The sequence below is a fragment of the Carcharodon carcharias genome, chromosome 15, assembly GCF_017639515.1.
Source record: "Carcharodon carcharias isolate sCarCar2 chromosome 15, sCarCar2.pri, whole genome shotgun sequence".
NCBI lineage: Eukaryota > Metazoa > Chordata > Chondrichthyes > Lamniformes > Lamnidae > Carcharodon > Carcharodon carcharias.
Window position 1 is genome coordinate 26,305,684 of NC_054481.1, and position 20,404 is coordinate 26,326,087.

Sequence of the window (20,404 nt, forward strand, 5' to 3'; positions counted from 1 at the left end):
GACACATAAATACCGTTGCTACAAGAGCAGGTCAAGGGTTGGTTAACCTATGGGACGAATCATACCAGAATTGCACTAAGTGTGATAGCAGACATGAAAAATGACATTTTACCCATTGGCCAAAATGGCAGGTTTTTGCACCATATTTGCACCATACCCTTCCCACCTCATTAATTATGCAGCCACAGGAACCACGCTGGTGGGCGGCCTCTGAACCACCTGCCAGGCCGTTACCTCACTGTTTCCTCACTCCGGGTGCCATATCTAAACTGCAGCTGCGCACACAGTTCGCAATGCTTGCAGCACAGGACTGCTCCAGTGAAGACATGGCCCTGAAAGCCAAGAGTTCAGTTAACCATCACTGGAATGCCTTTTGGAGGCCTGCCGTGATGTCCTCTGCTCTGGCTGGAGGTCCAACAATCTCATCACTCCAGCTTGGTAGTCAGTGGCAGTGGTGGTCAGGGTCAACGCTGCACAGAAGGGGTTGGCCATCCAGTTCAGAAAGAGGATGAATGATTTCATCCATGCCACCAGGGTAAGGCAACCATCTCATCACTCTAAACCCACATACTCACAAGGCCATCGCACATTCACTGGCATCTCACTCACTGCCAGCTCAAGGGACATCATCACTCAATCTCTCACACACACCCTCACATCTCCATCTGGAGGCTGCCTCTTCAGCCCTCATCATCTTGCACAGATCAACGTGCCCCCACACATACCCTGGGATATCTCCCTTCCCCAGTACAGCTCTCGCTCTGCAGCCTCTTCCCTTGCCTGAGGCCACTTCTTCCCCTTCCCTAAGCAAGCCCTAGCCCTGCAGCCATTGAAAATCCAGCTCCGCCTTACGACTAGCCTGGTAGAGACCTGCCTGTGAGCCCTCCTAAAAGTGATGTGGTGCTGCCTGCGAAGCCTGACACTGATGATTGCAAGTGCTGCCCGAAGCAAGGTAGACAAACTAGCTCAAAGTCCTGAGCAAAGTGCAGCTCGACAGGTGCACGTCGCTTATGGGCAATCGCGCCAATGTGCCCAGATGATCTGAGTGGGGGGATGATCCTGGCGAGCAGGGCCTTATAATGAGATGCTAAAGTATTGAAATTAAGTTCCTGACGTGCGGCTGCGGGAAATGTGGCCTGGCCTTGACGGGTAGAGCGGACAATCACAAGCTGGCTTCACAACAGCGTAAAACTGATTTATGACCTTCTTGCCATATTGTCTATTCATGCTGCCAGTGAGGTTGGCATGTCTCTAATGCTTATGTTTCTTTTTAAGGTTTTCGGTCTCTTTTCGCTTTGAAAACGTTTAATTTTTTTTGACCAAGATTCAGTCATTCCCCTTTCACTGCTTTACCGCCTTAGGGGCTTCATGTTAGAATGTCCCCGTCTGCAACAGCTGTTAGGGGCGGGAACTTTACACGCACGTACGATTTGCATCTGGCGTCAGCGCGTAGCGTTCACGCCTGACTGACAGTTGACCAGCCAATCAGAGGTTTCAATGGAGCGGCAATGACCAATGGAGTCCGGAGGGGCGGGGCCTCCATGGCTCTTCAGTTGTCAATAGAGAAGGTTCCGGAAGCCGCCTCTGGTTTGAATGGTGAGAATTTACCTCAGCGTGTTTGTTACGGTGCAGTTCAGAACCGGCAGCAAGAGGTTGCTGTCCAGGTGGAGGAGTCATGTACAGAGAGTGGGTCCGATTTAGAGATGGTCGCCCACCCACCCCCCCCCCCCCCCAAAATTGGGCTGTGATCCATTTAGAGACGGTCCCTCCCCATGAGTTGGCTGTGATCCATTTAGAGACGGTCCCTCGCCAAGGCTGAGCTGTGATCTGTTTGGAGACGGTCTCTTCCCAACTCTGGGCTCTGACCCATTTAGACACTGTCCCTTCCCGAGACTGGGTTTTGATTAATTTAGACTCCTGAAGACTAGACCTTGACTCATTTAGTCCCCTCAAGAGCGGGCTCTGACCCAATCGCTCGCGTGGGTTCTGACCCATTTACAGACGGTCTGCTCAAGAATGGGCTTCGACCCATTTAGGGACGGTCCCCTCAAAAATTTCCACTGACCGGTTTAGAGGTCGTTTCCCAAGAGTGGGCTCTCTCTGATTTGGAGACGGTGCAGACTCGATGGGCCGAATGGCCTCTTCTGCACTGTGATTATCCCATGAAGAATGGGCTATGACCGATTTAGAGGTGGCCCCTCAGTTTACTGTGACCTATTTAGAGATGAAGACGTGAGAATATCATATGCCGTGATTCCTTCGACTTCAGAGACCAGCCTTGAATTATCAAGGGCCTAAGCTCTGGAATTCTCTCCCTAAACCTCTCCACTGCTAGATGTTCCTTAAAAGCTACCTCTTGATCCAGCTTTTGGTAACTGTCCTAATGTCTACTCGTTTGGTATTAAATTTTCTTCTATAGTACTCCTGTAGTATAGTACGCCTTGATATGTTTTACTGCATTAAATGTAGTACATGAATATAAATTGTTGTTTACAATAACCACCAGTTGAATCTCTTGAAAAGTTCTTTATGATTTCCTGTATTGAGTGGTTCACGTCCTGTTTGAAAGACAATAAATGTAGATAAGTATAGATAGAATTGGACTGAGGGCTGGCAGGTGGTACCTGCTCCTCAGTCTTGAGAAGATCACCAGGAACCATTGAGAAAGATTGACCTCCAATCCACACTTACCCTGTAAAGGCGCAAACTTGCGTTCGCTTACGAAAAGTTCAGGTCTTTGGCTTGAGAGTAACTGCTGAACTGTTCTGAGATACAATGGCAGTTTTAAAAAATGCTCGAGAAACCTATCATTGTCAGAAAAGTCAGTATTTTGTCAAAGATAAAGTAGTTCTGGGGGTCGGTTAGCTCAGTTGGCTAGATGGCTAGTGTGTTTTTCAGATTAACACCACCAGCGTGAGGTCTATTCCTGTTCCAGCTGAGATGGACTTGGAACCTGCCTCTGAGAGCGGGAAGGCAATGGCAGGTCACCACTCGCAAAAACTGCCAAGAGAATCAGCTCAGGTTGAGGCATCAGCAGACAATGAGCCACAGATCTGCCTTCAGGCAGAGCACACGTAGAATAGAATGAAAGTAGCTCCATTTAATAGTTAATGACAGTGATTTGAACTTTTATTGCAATTTATTTTGGAGTGAGCAGGAAGAGTTAGAAGATAGCTACAAAACGGGTTGATGAGGCCAGCTTTGAGATGGCTTTTGAAGGTAGGAGAGAGATGTAGTAAGGCTAGATGGACCATACTTTATGGATTATGAGGCTGCAGTATGTCAGTAAGCAGCATTTGAACCCTCAAATACAATCACTTGGGTAAAACAAGATCTGTACCAGTAAAAATAGCTGTAAATACTGTACTTTTGTAAATGCCTTTCAATAACCAAGAACTATGCCATTAGTTGCAGTAAGTAGCTGAGGTTTGGAAACTGAGCTGGGGTTTAGTGTTGTGAAGCTATTAATGTGTATAATATCATGGAAAACATTTTTCTTTTAAAATAGAGGTTTAGTCTGTGGATGTGTCTTAATTGGATTAAAGCCAGCTAGTCTGGGTGCTCTGATGTGTACTAGTTTTGATATATGAGAGATAGCATGTATTTGCATTTTTTGAATAGAGCATTCAAGAAATGGGGTGAAAACTTGATGCCTATCTAGCTGCTACCAAGCAATATTACTAATAAAATTGGTACTATGAAAGGGGTTTCAGTGTTAAAAAGTGGAGTTCAAAGAGGCTGGTGAGACAATGAGAATTTGCATTCAATCAGTGGTGGTACGTATAACAAGACAACTGTTTTGGGTGTGCAGGGCAGAGGCAATGTAAGATCAAAGCCTGTAAGCCTACCACTGTGTCTGCAAGGAACCAAAGTGAAAGTAACCCAATTTGAATTTGTACGGTGAAAATGCTTTGCCTGGTGTTTGGTTAAGGCTATGGGTTGCTGTTACCTTAATGGAAATTAGTTTGGGAATTTGTTAAAAGTTATGGTAGTAGTAATTTGTAGCCGTATATATATAAACCTGTGTAAATTAATAAAATGTTTCATTTAGTTTAATGTAAAACCTCGAGAACTTGTGGTCTGATTCCTGAATTTAGAGTTGCATCTCAAATATAACACTTAAAATTATAGATTATGACAGTTGTTTAAAGTTTCCCTCTGGGATTTTTAAATAACTCAGCTTGAGGATGTAACTAGTAGAGTTGATGAGGGGGAGCCAGTGGATGTGATTCATTTGGACTTTCAGAAGGCTTTCAACAAAGTCCCACATAGGAGATTAGCGTGTAAAATTAAAGCGCATGGGATTGTGTAATGTATTGATGGATAGAAAACTAGCTGGCAGACAGAAAACAAAGAGTAGGAATAAATGGGTCTTTTTCCGACTGACAGGCAGTGACTTGTGGGGTGCCGCAGGGATCAGTGCTGGGACCCCAGCTATTCACAATATATAATAATGATTTAGATGAGGGAACTAAAGGTAATATTTCCAAATTTGCAGACTACACAAAGCTGGGTGGGAGGGTGAGCTGTGGGGAGGATGCAGAGATGCTTCTGTGTGATTTGGACAAGCTGAATGAGTGAGCAAATGCATGGCAGATGCAGGATAATGTGGATTTATGAATGGATTTACTTTGGTAGCAAAAACAGGAAGGCAGATTATTATCTGAATGGCTATAAATTGAGAGAGGGGAATGTATAACGAGACCTGTGTGTCCTCATACACCAGTCGCCGAAGGTAAGCATGCAGGTGCAGCAGGCGGTAAAGAAGGCAAATGGTATGTTGGCCTTCATAGCGAGAGAATTCGAGTATAGGAGCAGGGATATCCTGCTGCAATTATACAGGGCCTTGGTGAGACCACACCTGGAATATTGTGTGCAGTTTTGGTCTCCTTATCTGAGGAAGGATATTCTTGCTACAGAGGCAGTGCAGCGAAGGTTTACCAGATTGATTCCTGGGATGGCAGAACTGACATATGAGGAGAGACTGAGTTGGTTAGGATTATATTCACTGGAGTTCAGAAGAATGAAGGGGAATTTCATAGTAATCTATAAAATTCTAACAGGACTAGACAGGGTAGATGCAGGAAGGATGTTCCCAATGGTGGGGGAGTCCAGAACCAGGGGTCATAGTCTGAGGATACGGGGTGGACCATTTAGGACTGAGATGAGGAGAAATTTCTTCACCCAGAGAGTGATGAATCTGTGGAATTCACTACCGCAGAAAGTAATTGAGGCCAAAACATTGTATGTTTTCAAGAAGCAGTTAGATATAGCTCTTGGGACGAAAGGGATCAAAGGGTATGGGGAGAAAGCAGGAGCAGGCTATTGAGTTGGATGATCAGCCATGATCATAATGAATGGCGGAGCAGGCTCGAAAGGCCAAATAGCATACTCCTGCTATTTTCTATGTTTACCGACTGCATCAGTCATAACAATTGGGGGTTGTGCCATGATGAATTATATGTTTCACTCCTTGATTCGATAGGAATTGGTGAATCTTAAAGCTTATGAGCACGAGAGGCACTTTGAATTCAGGAGTTGGTGGGGTATGTTAGAAGTGGTGAAACTGCAAGATGGCTTTGGCAATTGCTAAGACTTGTCTGGGAGTAGAAGAGATAATTTACTTTTGGTTATTTTGTCCAACCCAATCAGAGTTAACAGAGTTGGCAGATAAGGTAAAATTGGGACTACTTGCGGGGGCTAGGAAATCGGATATAGGTAAAAGTATAGCACAGTTGCAAGTGAAATCTGACACCAGTGAGTCACAGCTGGAGGTAGTGAGACTTCAGTTACAAATGAAAAAGCTTGAATTAGAAGCAAAGGACAGAAAAATGGCTTTTAAAAGGGAATTAGAAATTGCCAAGATGGAGAAGGAGGAAAGAAGAGAGAGAAAGAGAATTCCAACTGAAAATGGCAGTTAGAAAAGAGACTTCAGTAGGTTAGGAAGGATTTATCTCTAGAGTAGAACCCAGTGGGGATGTGTTGAAATTTTTACAAGCTCTTCTAAAGTTTGAGGAAAAAGATATTGAAACATTCTTTATTTCATTTGAGGAGATAGCTAAACAGATGAAATGGCCTCAGGAAAACTAGACATTATCATTACAATCTAAGTTGTTAGGTAGGACACATGAGGTATATCCTTCGCTTTCAGAAGAAATGTCAGTGAATTATGATGTGGTGAAAAAAGCTATTTTGAGTGCATATGAGTTGGTTCCTGAATCATACAGGCAGAAATTTAGGAACATGGGAAAACAGTGTGGGCAAACTTATATTGAGTTTGAAAGAGTAAGATAAAGTAATGTTGACCAGTGGATACGGGCATTAAAAATAGAGACAACCTATGCAGCCCTGAGGAAAGCCATTCTTTGGGAAGAATTCAAAGATTCAACCCCTTCGGTAGTGAGAACTCATGTGGAGGAACAGAGGGTTGATTCTGTAAGACAAGAAGCAGAGATAGCTGATGATTATGAGTTAGTTCATGGAGCTAAACCCTTTTACTGTCACGCTTTCAAATTGGAAAAGGATAATAAGTGGGATGGTGAAAGGAAGGTAGGTAGTCAGGGAAAAGAAAGAGTAGCTGGAGGTTCCCAGGAAGTTTTATCTCAGATTAAAAAGGAAGGTGCTGAAAGTAGAAGTGACATTCAAAAATTGAGGTGTTTTCATTGTAATAAAGTGAGGCACACAAAGTCAGTGTGTTGGAGATAGGAGGAAATATCTGTAGGAATTGTTGGGGTACAGAAAAGCTCTGGAAGTAAAAGTACTGTGGGTTCTGAAGTTCCGGTACAGGAGAAACCAGTGGTTTGTGTACCGGTGAGACAGGGAGAATTAGTGAAAGGTAAAGTAGTGGGAATGTGTTCACAGTTTACTCAAGAGAAATGTTTAAAGATTTTTTATGTGAAGGGAAAGTCTTTCCATATGTACAGGGTGGAGTAGGTAAAGATGTTAAAATTTTAAGAGACACGAGGCTAGTCAATCCTTAATGTTGCGGGATAGTGATATTTGTTGTTCAAAGGGAGTGTTGCAGGAGAAGGTAATAATAAGTGGGGTTCATGGAGATACTAAATCTATTCAAAAACAGAATTACCTGGAAAATCTCAGCAGGTCTGGCAGCATCGGCAGAGAAAAAAAGAGTTGACATTTCGAGTCCTCATGACCCTTCAACAGAACTGTTGCAACAGAACTATTTCAGTTCTGTTGAAGGGTCATGAGGACTCGAAACTTCAACTCTTTTCTTCTCCGCCGATGCTGCCAGACCTGCTGAGTTTTTCCAGGTAATTCTGTTGTTGTTTTGGATTTCCATAATCCGCAGTTTTTTGTTTTTATTACTAAATCTATTCCGTTGTGGAAGGTAAATTTAAAGAGTAGATGGAAGACAGTTGGAGTGGTGGAAAAATTGCCCATTGCAGGGGTTCAGTTTATTCTGGGTAATGATATAGCTGGATCGCAAATGTGGGTGATGCCTATGGAAGCTGAGCAGCCTGTAGAAGTGTTTTCAACAGAGCTGTTACAGAAGGAACATCCTGGATTGTTTTCTGATTGTGTTATAACGAGATCAAAGGTCCAAAGGGAAGAAAAAGATAAACAAAATAAGTAGGCAGTTCAAAGGCAGGAAGAAGGTGTCGAAATCCAATTAGCTGGCACTGTATTTGATAACATTGTTCAGGAGGAAGGAATGCAGGATGGTTCAGCTGAAGTGTTTAACTCAAAGAGGTTAGTGGAGTTAGAGAAAAATGATTTGCAATTAAAACATTTATATCAGAAAGCTTATTCAGAAACCGAAGCAAAATGTATTCCAGTATGTATTATCTTCGAGGGAATATATTAATGTGAAAGTGGATTACATCTCAGCAAATGAAAGCTGGAGGGAGGTGCATCAGATTGTTATCCCATAAGGATATAGAAATGAGATTCTGAGGATTGTTCATGAAATTCCAATGGGGGCACATTTAGGAATTAGGAAAACACAGAAAAAGATAGAACAAAAACAGAATTACCTGGAAAAACTCAGCAGGTCTGGCAGCATCGGCGGAGAAGAAAAGAGTTGACGTTTCGAGTCCTCACGACCCTTCCACAGGTAGAATTTTTTTTGGCCAGGATTGCATAGGGATGTAGTCAAATTCTGTAGAACTATATATGTTAAGTAACAGGAAAACCACAAGCAGTGATTAATTGAAGAACCTTTTGCCAGGGTCATGTTTGATTGCATAGGGCCACTCCCTAAGACAAAAAGGAGTGATCAGTATTTATTGACAATAATGGTTGTGTCTATCAGTTTTCCTGAAGCAATACCTTTAAGAAATATTACAACTAAGAAGATTTTGAAGGAGTTAATTAAATTTTTTACAATATATGGTTTACCTAAAGAAATACAATCAGATCAGGGGCCAAATTTCATGTCACAGCTGTTTAATGAAATAATGAACAGTTTGGGGATAAAACAGTTTAAGTCAACAGCTTATCATCTGGAGTCACAAGGAGCTTTGGAAAGAGAGCATCAAACTTTAAAAACTATGATCAGAGCATTCTGTCAGAATTATGCACAGGATTGGGATACAGGAATTCCAATTGCTATTAGAGATACTCCTAATGCATCGATTGGTTTTAGCCCTTTTGAACTAGTTTATGGTCATGAGGTAAGGGGACTACTGAAATTGATTCATGAGAAATTGGTGGGTCAAAATTCATAAACTACCCTCCTGGATTACATATCAAATTTCAAGGAAAGATTGAACAGAGCTTGTGAGCTGGCTAGGGAATATTTAAAGATATCATAGCAAGGGTGATGAAAGTGAAAGCAGATAAGAAAGCTAAAATTTACAGTTTTGTTTCTGGAGAGAAAGTACTAGTTTTTTTTAACCAGTTCTAGGTGGTTCATTAAATGCAAGATTTAGTGGGCCTTACAGGATTGAAAAGAAATTGAGCGAAGTAAATTATTTAATAAATACTCCAGATAGAAGAAAGCAGAGGACGTGTCATGTAAATATGCTTAAAAAGTACTTTGACAGGGAAGAGGAACAAAAAGAGGTGTTAGTGATGGTGGATGATAAGAAAGAGGTAGAAGTGCAGGACTCTGAAATTCATTTTCCTCCAATCAAATTGGATAACGAGAGGGTGCTTGAAAATTTAAATGCAATATTGAGTTACCTTCCAAGCAAGTGTCACAGTGATTTGGAAAAGTTATTGCAGTCACACAAACCTATTTGTGGAAATGTGGGAAAGACACATTTAGCTTTACACGGTGTATGTATAGAAATATCATCTTCAGTGAGGCAACAACTGTATAGATTAAATCTGGCAAAGTTCTCACAAGTACAAAAAGAAACTGATTTCATGCTCCAAAATGATATAATTGACTCTAGTTACAGTAACTGGAGTTTGCCTATAGTACTGGTACCGAAACCGGATGGAACACACAGACTGTGTGACTATTGAAAGGTGAATGCGATGACAAAAGCGGATTTGTATCTCATACCATGTTTGGAAGATTGCATTGAGAAAATGGGACAATCGAAATTTGTCACAAAGTTTGACTTGCTAAAAGGATATTGGCAGGTACCATTGTCGGGGAGAGCAAAGGAGATATTAGCTTTTGTAATGCCAAGTGGACTGTATCAGTTTAAAGTCATGCCATTTGGTATGAAGAATTCACCTGCAACATTTCAAAGACTGATGTGCGGTTTATATTGATGATCTAATTGTTTTTAGTCAGACATGGGAGAAGCATTTACAACACCTGGAAGAAATATTTACTCGACTTCAACAAGCTAATTTGGTGATGAACTTGGCTAAAAGTTCATTTGCAAAGGCGCAAGTTACATATCTAGACCATGGTAAGGTGGCTCTGAGAGATGCGAAAGTCAAGGCTATCGTGGATTTCCCAGTGCCTACAACAAAGCGAGAAGTTTTAAAATTTCTGGGCAGGAGTGGGTTTTACCGGAAATTTGTACCAAATTTTAGCCATGGGGCTGCTCCACTGACTGAACTATTAAAAAGAACAAAAAGTTTCAATGGACACGACTGTCAGAAGTAATTCGATAATTTGAAATCTGTATTAACTACGACACCAGGGTTGGCAGTACCCAATTATGCCAGGCAATTCAAGTTGGCCGTTGATGCAAGCAATATAGGCATTGAGACTGTACTGTTACAAGAAGATGACGCTGGAATTGAAAAACCGATAGGGTATTTTTCATGGAAGCTGAATGTACACCAGAGAAGATAGTCAACAATCGAAAAAGAAACTTTGAGTTTGGTTATGGCATTGCAGCATTTTGAAATTTATGTTGCAAACAATTCATCAGAATCAATCGTTTATAAAGACCATAATCCTTTGAAGTTTTTGGACAAATTTCATGACAAAAGTGCAAGGCTTTTCAGATGGAGTCTATTATTACAACCATTTAATCTGCGTATTATACATATTGCTGGAAGAGAAAATCTGTTTGCAGATGTGTTATCAAGAGTTTAAAGCTAAAAGGAAAATGGGACATTTTTAGAGAAACCTGGACACTGAACTGGAGTGATTTCTGTTGATACCAAGGACTTGTGTATATGTGTAAGTATATATATAGTTATGTTAATACATACATCTGATAATGTAATAGTATGAGAAGAGTTATTAAAATGAAGCTGTCTTTTAGAATTATGATGGTTCATTTCTGATGAGGGGTTATCATGAAGCTATTAATTTATATATTATTGTAAAACATTTTTCCTTTAAAATAGAGGTTTAGTCTGTGGGTGTGTCTTAATTGGATTAAAGCCAGCTAGTCTGGATGCTTTGATGTGTACTAGTTTTGGTGTATAAGAAAGTTGGCGTGCATTTGCATTTTTTGGATAGAGCATTCAAGAAGTGGGGTGGAAACGATGCCTATCTAGCAGTTACCAAACAATTTGATTATATTACTAATAAAATTGGTACTATGAAAGGGGTTTCATTGTTAAAAGGTGGAGTTCATAGAGGCTGGTGAGACAATGAAATTTGGATTCAATCAGTGGTGGTATGTATAACAAAACAACTGTTTTGGGTGTGCAGGGCAGAGGCAATGTAAGATCAAAGCTTGTAAGCCTACCACTGTGTCTGCAAGGAACCAAAGTGAAAATAACCTCATTTTGAATTCGTAAGATGAAAATACTTTGTCTGGTGTTTGCTTAAGTTTATGGGTTGCTGTTGCCTTAATGGAGATTAGTTTAGGAATTTGTTAAAAGTTATGATAGTAGTAATCTGTAGGTGTGTGTATATATTTTAACCAGTGTAAATTAATAAAATATTTTAATTTAGTTTAATGTAAAACCTCGAGTCTGATTCCTGAATTTAGAGTTGCATCTCAAGCATAACACTTAAACTTATAGGTTATGACAGTTGTTTAAAGTTTCTCTCTGGGATTTTTAAATAACTCCAGCTTTACCAACTGCATTGGTCATAACATTAGTCAAAGTAAATTTTGAAAAGGAGGTTATTTTAGGGCCTCATTTTGGAGCCTTCATTTGAAGACTGCAGTTGTTCTTGCAGCTGTTCAGGCGTGGATCTTTTCAAAGGTCCATTAACTGACTTCAGAGAGAAACCACAGATCACACTGAACAACAATGGTTCAGGTTAAAAGATAGGATTTACGGAAAGAAAAATGCTCTGCTAGGCTGGTTATTTACCAGGTCCAACTGCAATATCATTGTGGTGTTTAATAGGATTGCAGCTGTTGAATGATTGTGACAGTTACTAGATGGTTATTACTTTCTAAAATGATCTGTGTTATGGCACAGTAGATGGTAAATGCTGAGCTGCTCAAATCCCAGAGCGAAACTTGAAACAGCTTCCACAGCTGTTTTTGAAATTTGTATTTTTTATTTCAAGATGTATGCCTTCAATTTAGTAATAAGCCCACTGAGTCTTAGAGGTTTATTTTACAAAACTAAATTAAACAATTATTAATAAAATAAATGATTTTAAGCACATGCATAGGTCTATAAATTACTACTGTGATAACTCCTAAATCCCCTAATTAATCTAGCTCCCAGTTACACTCTGTTAAGGCAACAGTAAAGCAACATAGATTTAACCATACCCAGGCAAAGCACACAATACCTTGGACGGTGATAGTTAAAATGAATTCTCTTAGCTTTGGTTCCTGGAGACAGCAGCTTGGTACAAAGAGGCTGGAGGCTTTTCACACCTGTTGGATCCTAGAATGCCTTTTTGTTACACATAACCACATCTCCTTTATATATGTTTCTCACTTTTTAATGTAAATCCCATTGTTCCAATATGTCTTTGCAACTTTACTTTTTCCATAATATAAATCTTTCATAGCACTCATACTATCAGTAATCTTTGGGAAAAATAAGCTCCATGTTTGGCTTAGCCTCTGTGACTAGGTGTAACACCTTACCATCTCTTTGAAATTCACAACTCTGGTTTATCTAAAAATGCAAATGTTCTTCACGCCTCACATTCTAAAACTTCAGCCATGTTTATGTATTTAGCATTTCAAACCTAGTTTCCATTCTGATACATCAAAGCACCCAGATCGGCTGTCTATAATTCAATTAAAACCCCCACACACACCTCTACACACACAGAAACCAATCCAAACCCAACTATTAACGTACCTTTACAATAATTATAATGATATTATGAAAATTATTATATATTCATGATATATGTGCACTTTATATTTAAGATTTGGAGTTTTACCTTGTCATATAATTGGTTCATTTATATCACGTGAATTATCATATTTAAATTTTACTTCATAGAAGCTTACAGCACAGAAGTTGGGCATTCAGCCCATTGCACCCGTGCCAGTTCTTTGAAGAGCTTTTCAATTAGACACACTCTGAAAAAGAGTCATGTGGACTCAAAATGTTAACTCTGTTTCTCTCTCCGCAGATGCTGAGTTTTTCCAGCATTTTCTGTTTTTATTTAGACCCACTCCCCTGCTGTTTTCCCATAATCCTGCAAATAATTGATTTTCAAGTTTATATCCAATTCACTTTTGAAGTTACCATGGAATCTGCTTCCACTGCCCTTACAGGCAGTGCATTCCAGATCATGACAACTCGTTGCATAAAAACTTTCTCATCTCATCCCTGGTTCTTTTGCTAAACATCTTAAATCTGTGCATCTTGTGGTTCACAACCCTCCAGCCAATGGAAATAGTTTATCAGTGTTTTTTTCATGCCACTTTCCATTGTAATTAAGTTGGAATGCATGTTCCCTGATTAATTTAAATGATAAGATTTGTACTGCAGTAGAGAATAGTTACAAAATTAACTGCGGTAGTTGTGTATCAGGTTGAAAGTAGGGGAAATTACCTAATATGCATTATTGTTTAAAAGTAGTTCCCAGATGAGAGCTACCAAATAGAACATACTTGCATGATTTACTGTAGAAAAAAACTTGTGCACCATGACTTCCATTAATCCTTGATATCCATGTTTGGAGGGATTTTTATTTCTCCACATGGATCAGAAGATTATTCCATGGTGGACTCTCAAGTTCAAAACTGCATTGACAACCACAGAAATCTCAGAATGGTTTTCAGTGCCATTTTAATTGAAAGCTGTTGCCAGCTTGTTCCTATTTAGTATAGATTCAACAGACGACTGGAATATCAATTCTGGCAGATGATAAAAGATTGCTCAGGGTAACTCGGTGAATCTTGTCCCTGGTTGTATGCTTTCAGAAATTGATGCTTAGTGAAGGGCTGGGGAGAAACACTGGAATACACTGACGGTAGGTGTTCAGTGCTGGACAGTTGAACTTACTAATGGAATTCACTCCTCCTTGCTAGAAGTGGCCATGCCTAGCTCCCTTCTGTGGGCTGTGGATGTACATGGGAGAGTTTATAGTCTCTCTACGGCCGGACAATACTGGGAATTGTGCAAAGATGGAAGATTACAGTTTAAGAGACTGGCAGCTGTCAAGCAGTGCTGTTGGGGAATTGCATGCGACCATCAGATCTACGTCTTTGTCCATTCAAACGATGTCCCAATCCGTTACCAAGAAGAGACCTACGAAAATCAGGTATGGAGACTTAAAGTTGGTTAACTTTTGTCTTTGTGCCTGTAATTTACTATTGGCATTTATTTTCCCCTTTTATAATTGGACATATGACCTGCCTTCCTAGTTGCTATCAGTGCTACTTCTTGACTGAGATAGGGCATAGTGTCCAATATAGCACTGAAAAAAGACACATGTTTATCTATATTTCTGAAATATCACAAAACACTTAACATGTAATAAATTGCTTTGAAGTACAGTGACTCTTGTTATAGATGTAAGTGAGCCAGCCATTTTCTTCACACAGCAAGATCCCACAGAAATGAGATGAGGCAGAAGAAAAATTGGCCAGGACTCTTTTTGAGTTCATTTATCTTTCCCCTGCCCTCTTAGAATCCAAATCTGTTGTGGTGATATATGGTAGCGCTGTTAACTGCATTAGTTCCAGGCATTCGGGGTTGACTGCTCTGTAAGAGCATAAAAGTGTCTTCGCATTTAAATAGCAACTGAATTTGAATTTCAATATTATGGCCTCTGAACAGAATACGTTTCTCATTCAGTTACTTATTTGGCTACCAATAGCCATGGAGATAGATATGATCATATGAGAGGGTGAGTATTTATATCTATGATTGCTAATAGTTTTTTAGTACAGAACTTGAGTATTGCTAACAAAAGAGACATGTTAAACATGTTCATCTTGCACTCTTCAGGACATTTCACAAGAATACCAGTGTAAAGGGAAAACAACAATTTATGCTGTATGTACATACATTATAAATTGTTTTTTTTTCCATTATATTGGTATTCTTGTGAAGTGTGCTGATGAGTACAAGACGAAAAGCTTCAAGATGGTCCCTTTTTTTCAGCAATAATCTATGGTTGTGCTAAGTCACAATTAAGGTAAACTCCCGTAACCATGCCTTCCAAAAGTGCGTAGCATCTTTGTGTTGTGCCTCAGAGATTTGTTTGGTTTATCTTATGTAGCGCTGGAATCCTGTGGATGGTTTTAGTAACCGCCTTCTACCCAGTGACCGCTGGCAATGGAGCAATGTTACAGGGTTGATCCACCAACCACTGGATGAATTTAAACTTGTGTCACAACACTGGGAGTGGGAATCTGACTGGCATGTGGATGAAAACATTGGAGGAGAGCCAACAGAAAAAGGGGTAAGAGCGTATAATATGTGTCTCTTTATGATGAACATACTTGTAGTAACATTGTTCAGGCAGGCAAAGATAATTAGGGTATCTACTCTACCAAACTGATAACCCCTTTTTTTCTTGGTATCTAACCAAAGCCATGGGCCAGTTCCTAGCTCTTTGTGAACCAGACCATGCCTTCATTTGCCTGATGTCTAGGCTATTGTAGTGTTCAGGGATCGACCAGCAACCTTGGATTCCCTCACGTGACTTCAGAAAGTGGTGGAATAAACACACATTACAGAGCATAGTTTCAACTGGAATCTAACAGATTTCTTAACAGTAAATTGTTAATCAAATTGTGAAGTATTAAATATTGGTCCTCAGAAAATATATAAAAAATAAAAAAACTCAATTGTAAAAAAGGACCTGCAGTAAGGTCCCTGACCATAACCTTTTATAGAATTTTGCCGTTAATCTTCCAAGGATATTCCCTTGCCTCTGTGTACTCTCTCAGATGGACGAGCAAAGTCTATTTCAAATGCCACAAGATAAACTTTCAGAACCTGACCAGTAAAAGAATCATGAGTTGGGCTTTTCTGGAGAAATTAGGTCAAAAATTGGGTTTTGAAATGAGGCAAACATATTTTTCATTCATTGTTAGGATATGGGTACCACTGGCAAGGCCAGCAATTATGACCCATCCTGAATTGACCTGGAGACGATGGTGGTGAATTACCCTGAACAGCTGTAGACTATGTGATGTAGGTACACCCACAGTGCTGTTGGGAAGGGAGTTCCAGCTACCCACCTCACTCCCGAACAGCGCTGTGGGTGTACATACACCACATGGACTGCAGTGGTTCAAGAGGGCAGCTTACCACCACCTTCTCAAGGGATGGACAATAAATGCTGGCTTAGCCAGCGGCACCCACATCCCATGAATGAATTTAAAAAGTCCTTCATCGTCACTGGGCTAAAGTCCTTGAAATCCATCCCTAACAGCACTGTGGGTGTACTACACCACATGGTTTGCAGCTGTTCAAGGTGGCTCACCACCATCTTCTCCAGGTCAATTCAGGATGAGACATAATTGCGGGCCTTGCCAGTGGGTACCCACATCCTAACAATGAATGAAAAATACCTTTGCCTCATTTCAAAAGCCCAATTTTTGATCTAATTTCTCCAGGGAAACCTGACTCATGGATGGCGATGTAGCTCCAAGTTGGTTTAGTGTGTGACTTGGAGGGTAACTTGTAGGCAGTGGTGTTCCCATGCATCTGCTGTCATTGCCCTTCTGGGTGCCGGGGATTAAGAATCTGGGATACTGTTGGAAAAAGTCTTGAGGTGAGTTGCTACTTTGGACTTTGTTGACGGTACACACTGCAATGCCAGTGATGGAGGGAGTGAATGTTTAGGTTAATGAATGAAATCCCGATCAAGCAGACTGCTTTGTCATGCATGGTATTGAGGTTCCATCCTCTTTTGATTCTCCATCTTCTCCAATCAATGAATCTCGCATAACAAGGTGATGTAGGTTCAGGATCTGTGTTAGAAAGACAAATAGTAAATTAGAAGTTTTTTTCAGAGGATTATTAGAACATGGATTGCTTTGCCAGAAGTGGCTATTGAGACAGATATTACGGCCATTTAGACATGAATTGAATAAATATTTAACAAGGAAAAATGTAGGGGTTGGGCAGGGAAATGTGATTAATGTAGATAGTTCCAGTTAAGGATTTGTACCAAAGCAGGTCTGATAACCCCATTGGCTTCCTTCTGTGCTGTAATTCTCTGTGATTCTATGTTCCCACACCCAGTCCAGCTTTAAAATCAGGTTGCTTGATTTATATGTTATAGATTTTCTCTTGAAATACAACATTTTATTTCTTTTCTTTATTACTGGGATCACTGGGTTGGTGACATCTCGCCAATACTTCAGGGTGTCTCTGCGCTCATACGGCCAAGCTATCCCCACCATGTACATGTTCCACTTGTCAAATAAAAAAATGGTTTTTATAAAACATTACACATGTCAAGGTATAAATTGTATTCAAGATATATCAAAGAGCTCCTTTTAATTTTATTATTTTGTTTCCTTGTTTCTACAGAGTCATGTGTGTTGGTAACTGGATTCAAATTGGTTTTAAGAAAGAAAAACTTGCATTTATAAAGTATATTTCCTGATGTCCCAAAATCGCTCTACAGCCACAAAGTACTTTTTGGGGTGTAGTCACTGTTGTAATGAAGTAAACAGCCATTTGCACATAACAAGCTCCTACAAACGGGAATGTTATAATGCATTTTTTATGATGTTGATTGAGGGATAAATATTGGCCTGGAACTGAGGATAATTCATCTACTCTTCTTTGAAATGGTGGCAGTAAGACCTTTTACATCCACCTGAGAGGACCGACAGTGTCTCAGTTTAACATCTTATTTGAAAGACGGCACCTTCAAAAGCGCAGCGCTCCTTCAGTACTGTGCTGGAGTGTCAGCATAGATTTTTATACTTAACTCCCTGGAGTTGAACTTGAATCCATAGCCTTGTGATTCAGGTTGCGTGTCCTTCAGGAATGACCTGAGAGGACAGAGATCTATTTACATTGTGCATTGCATCTCCAGAGGTGAAGGGAGGGATTTAAAACAAACATAGGGCTTAAATTTTAATTTAATCTTTAGTGAAGGACCACTTCTAATTAGTTGCAAATTATAAAACTGCATATTTGTCATTTTTATTTCTCTTGAGAACTCACAACCTAATTGAACCAGTCAACATTAAGAGCTCCTGAGTGTATGTGTGATTGTTTTAAATAAACCTAGTGGATAAATAGTTGTTATTTGTCACCTGGTCAATTATAACATCCCACTTATTGCCAGATCTGCCCTTTATAAAAGAAAGGGTTGATTCTAATTAAGCATTAAGTAAAATATATTGTTTTGATTCAATGATCTGCGCACCTTAACACAAGGTCCATTAATAATGAAGGTTTCATTAAATTCAGAATCATAGATCTTTTTAAAAGCTCATTTGTACCTTGCATTACAGATTTGTGTTCCTTGTGGTAAATGCCGTATTCCCATCACTGAATAAAATTTAAGATTTCTAGATAAAATATCTTTGTTTAATAACACTTGTGGAGATTAATACAACTCCTTACATTACACAATGAAATATCTCTATTAACTTGCATGCAGCAAAACTATTTCATACACTAAACTGCAGAAAATATTGCTATATTGTCCTGTAGTCTGACAAATTTCTACAAATGCATTTGAGCTCCTTCTCATACAGCCATTGTTGCTTATTCTGGCAAATCATTGGTTTACTACAACAGCACATACATATATAGTGCCTTTAATGTAGTAAAATGGCCAACGGTGCCTATTACCTGTGGATCCCCACCTGGCTTTTAGGAGAAAAGGGATTCTCTCGAGAGACCATTGGCATATCTGTATATAGCAGTTCTATTGATTTCATTTTTGTTTTAAGGATTCCATAGACGTTACACAGAAAGAGGCCATCCAACCCAACTGGCCAATGCCAGTGATTTTATGGTACTAATTTTTAAACCTGTAACAGATTAGCTATTTGTGTTTGCCATTTCAGGGTTGGACATATGCCATTGATTTTCCTGCCACTTACACAAAAGACAAGCGGTGGAACTCTTGCGTACGTCGGCGGCGATGGATCCGATACAGAAGATACAAGTCGTGCGACATATGGGCAAAGGTTCGTACACTAATCTATCCTCCAGGTAGCGTTATGATTCAAATAATAATTCAGAATGGGACCTTTGCGTGAATTTGGAAAGTGAGATTTTTAAATGGAAGGCACATGACAGGAATACATGTTTGTTCAGTAGGTGAATTGGACTGACTTGTGAATGAGTGACTTTGTAGTAAGTTGAATGAATTTGCCCATTTTCTGCATTCAGTATCCAGCAAGTGCCCATTCTTGCTTCTTTTTATATGATTATAAACCTACATAGTTTTCAAGTTTTAGAGCATACTACACGGATGGTATTGCAAGTGTTATCCTAGGTGTGTCTAGTGGGTAATGAATGCTGAGTCTTTTTTTGTCAATTTAGGCAATAATAACATATATGCAAAAGATTAAATCATTACCAGCTTCTCTTCAAATAGGTTAAAGTGCATACACATCCTCAGCCAACATAGCAAAGAATGAATCCCATTCTGTGTCAACTATGTTCCGCTGGGGGACATAGTTTTAAACTTCATGCATATTATCTGCTTGCTTCAGAGAAGCCTCATGCACTAAGTTTTAAATAACCAGCACAGGCATGATGGGCCAAATGGCCTCCTTCTGTGCTGTATCATTCCATAACAAAAAGAATGTTACAAATCCTTTCACAGGATCTAAGTTGTGTACAAGCAAAAACCACTTATATCAGTCTAGAGTATTTCTAGAGTATTTCTTCATCCCTCTCACATTAGGGTGCAGTATTGCATTACAACACAATTGTCTTTTTGAGTAGGACAATTTGAAAGGCGGTGCACTGATGTTTCATGTTTTGAGAGAAAAGCAACTTAAAACCAAATGACACTAGTGGTTTGCTATGAAAGGCCCATCTGAACAATTCATTTGGTTATCCACAGTCAGCTTCTGGTCCAATAGTTATGCAGGAAGTTGCTCTTCTCTGCCTCAAAATATGAAACATCAGTGCACCGCCTTTCAAATTTTCAAATTGTCTTACTCAAAAAGACAATTGTTCCATAGTGCAACGTGTAGGTGATCTTTTAGCCAATGTTGGGTACAGTAGCATAGTGGTTATGTTGCTGGACTAGTAATCCAGAGTTATGATTTCGAATCTCATCACGGCAGCTGGGGGATAAAAATTCAATTAATTAAATAAATCTGGAGTTAAAAAGCTAGTACCAGTAATGGTGACCTTCAAACTACTACTTAAAATATCCCTTTAAGGAACAAAATCTGCTAGCCTTACCCAGTCTGGCCTATATCTGACACTGGACCCAGAGTGGTTGACTTTTAATTGCTCTCTGCAATGGTCTGGCAGGCCACACAGTTCCTGCCACCACCTTTTCAAGGAAATTTAGGGATGGGCAATAAATGCTGACCCAGCCTTGAATGGATAAATAAAAAAAAGTTGACATCTGTGGTTTTTTTTTTAATGTCGTGCCTCAGTTTGGTGGAGAATGTTTGGTATCCATTTAGCTAACACTAGCTCTTGCTCTTCACATGATTATGGCAATACAATTTGACTCAGAGCCTGAGAGTTA

At 39.8% G+C, this 20,404-nt stretch overlaps 1 protein-coding gene across 1 annotated transcript in view; it reads left to right on the forward strand.

Annotated features, from left to right (window-relative positions):
• Positions 1–1,580: 1,580 nt before the first annotated feature.
• Positions 1,581–20,404, forward strand: part of tecpr1a (tectonin beta-propeller repeat containing 1a) — an 82,038-nt gene continuing 63,214 nt past the window's right edge. The window contains exons 1-4 of the mRNA XM_041205776.1: positions 1,581–1,596; positions 13,791–14,023; positions 14,987–15,169; positions 18,753–18,875. Of these exons, the coding sequence (XP_041061710.1) occupies positions 13,799–14,023; positions 14,987–15,169; positions 18,753–18,875 (531 nt within the window). The 5' untranslated portion in view covers positions 1,581–1,596; positions 13,791–13,798. The remainder of the gene's footprint in view (positions 1,597–13,790; positions 14,024–14,986; positions 15,170–18,752; positions 18,876–20,404) is intronic.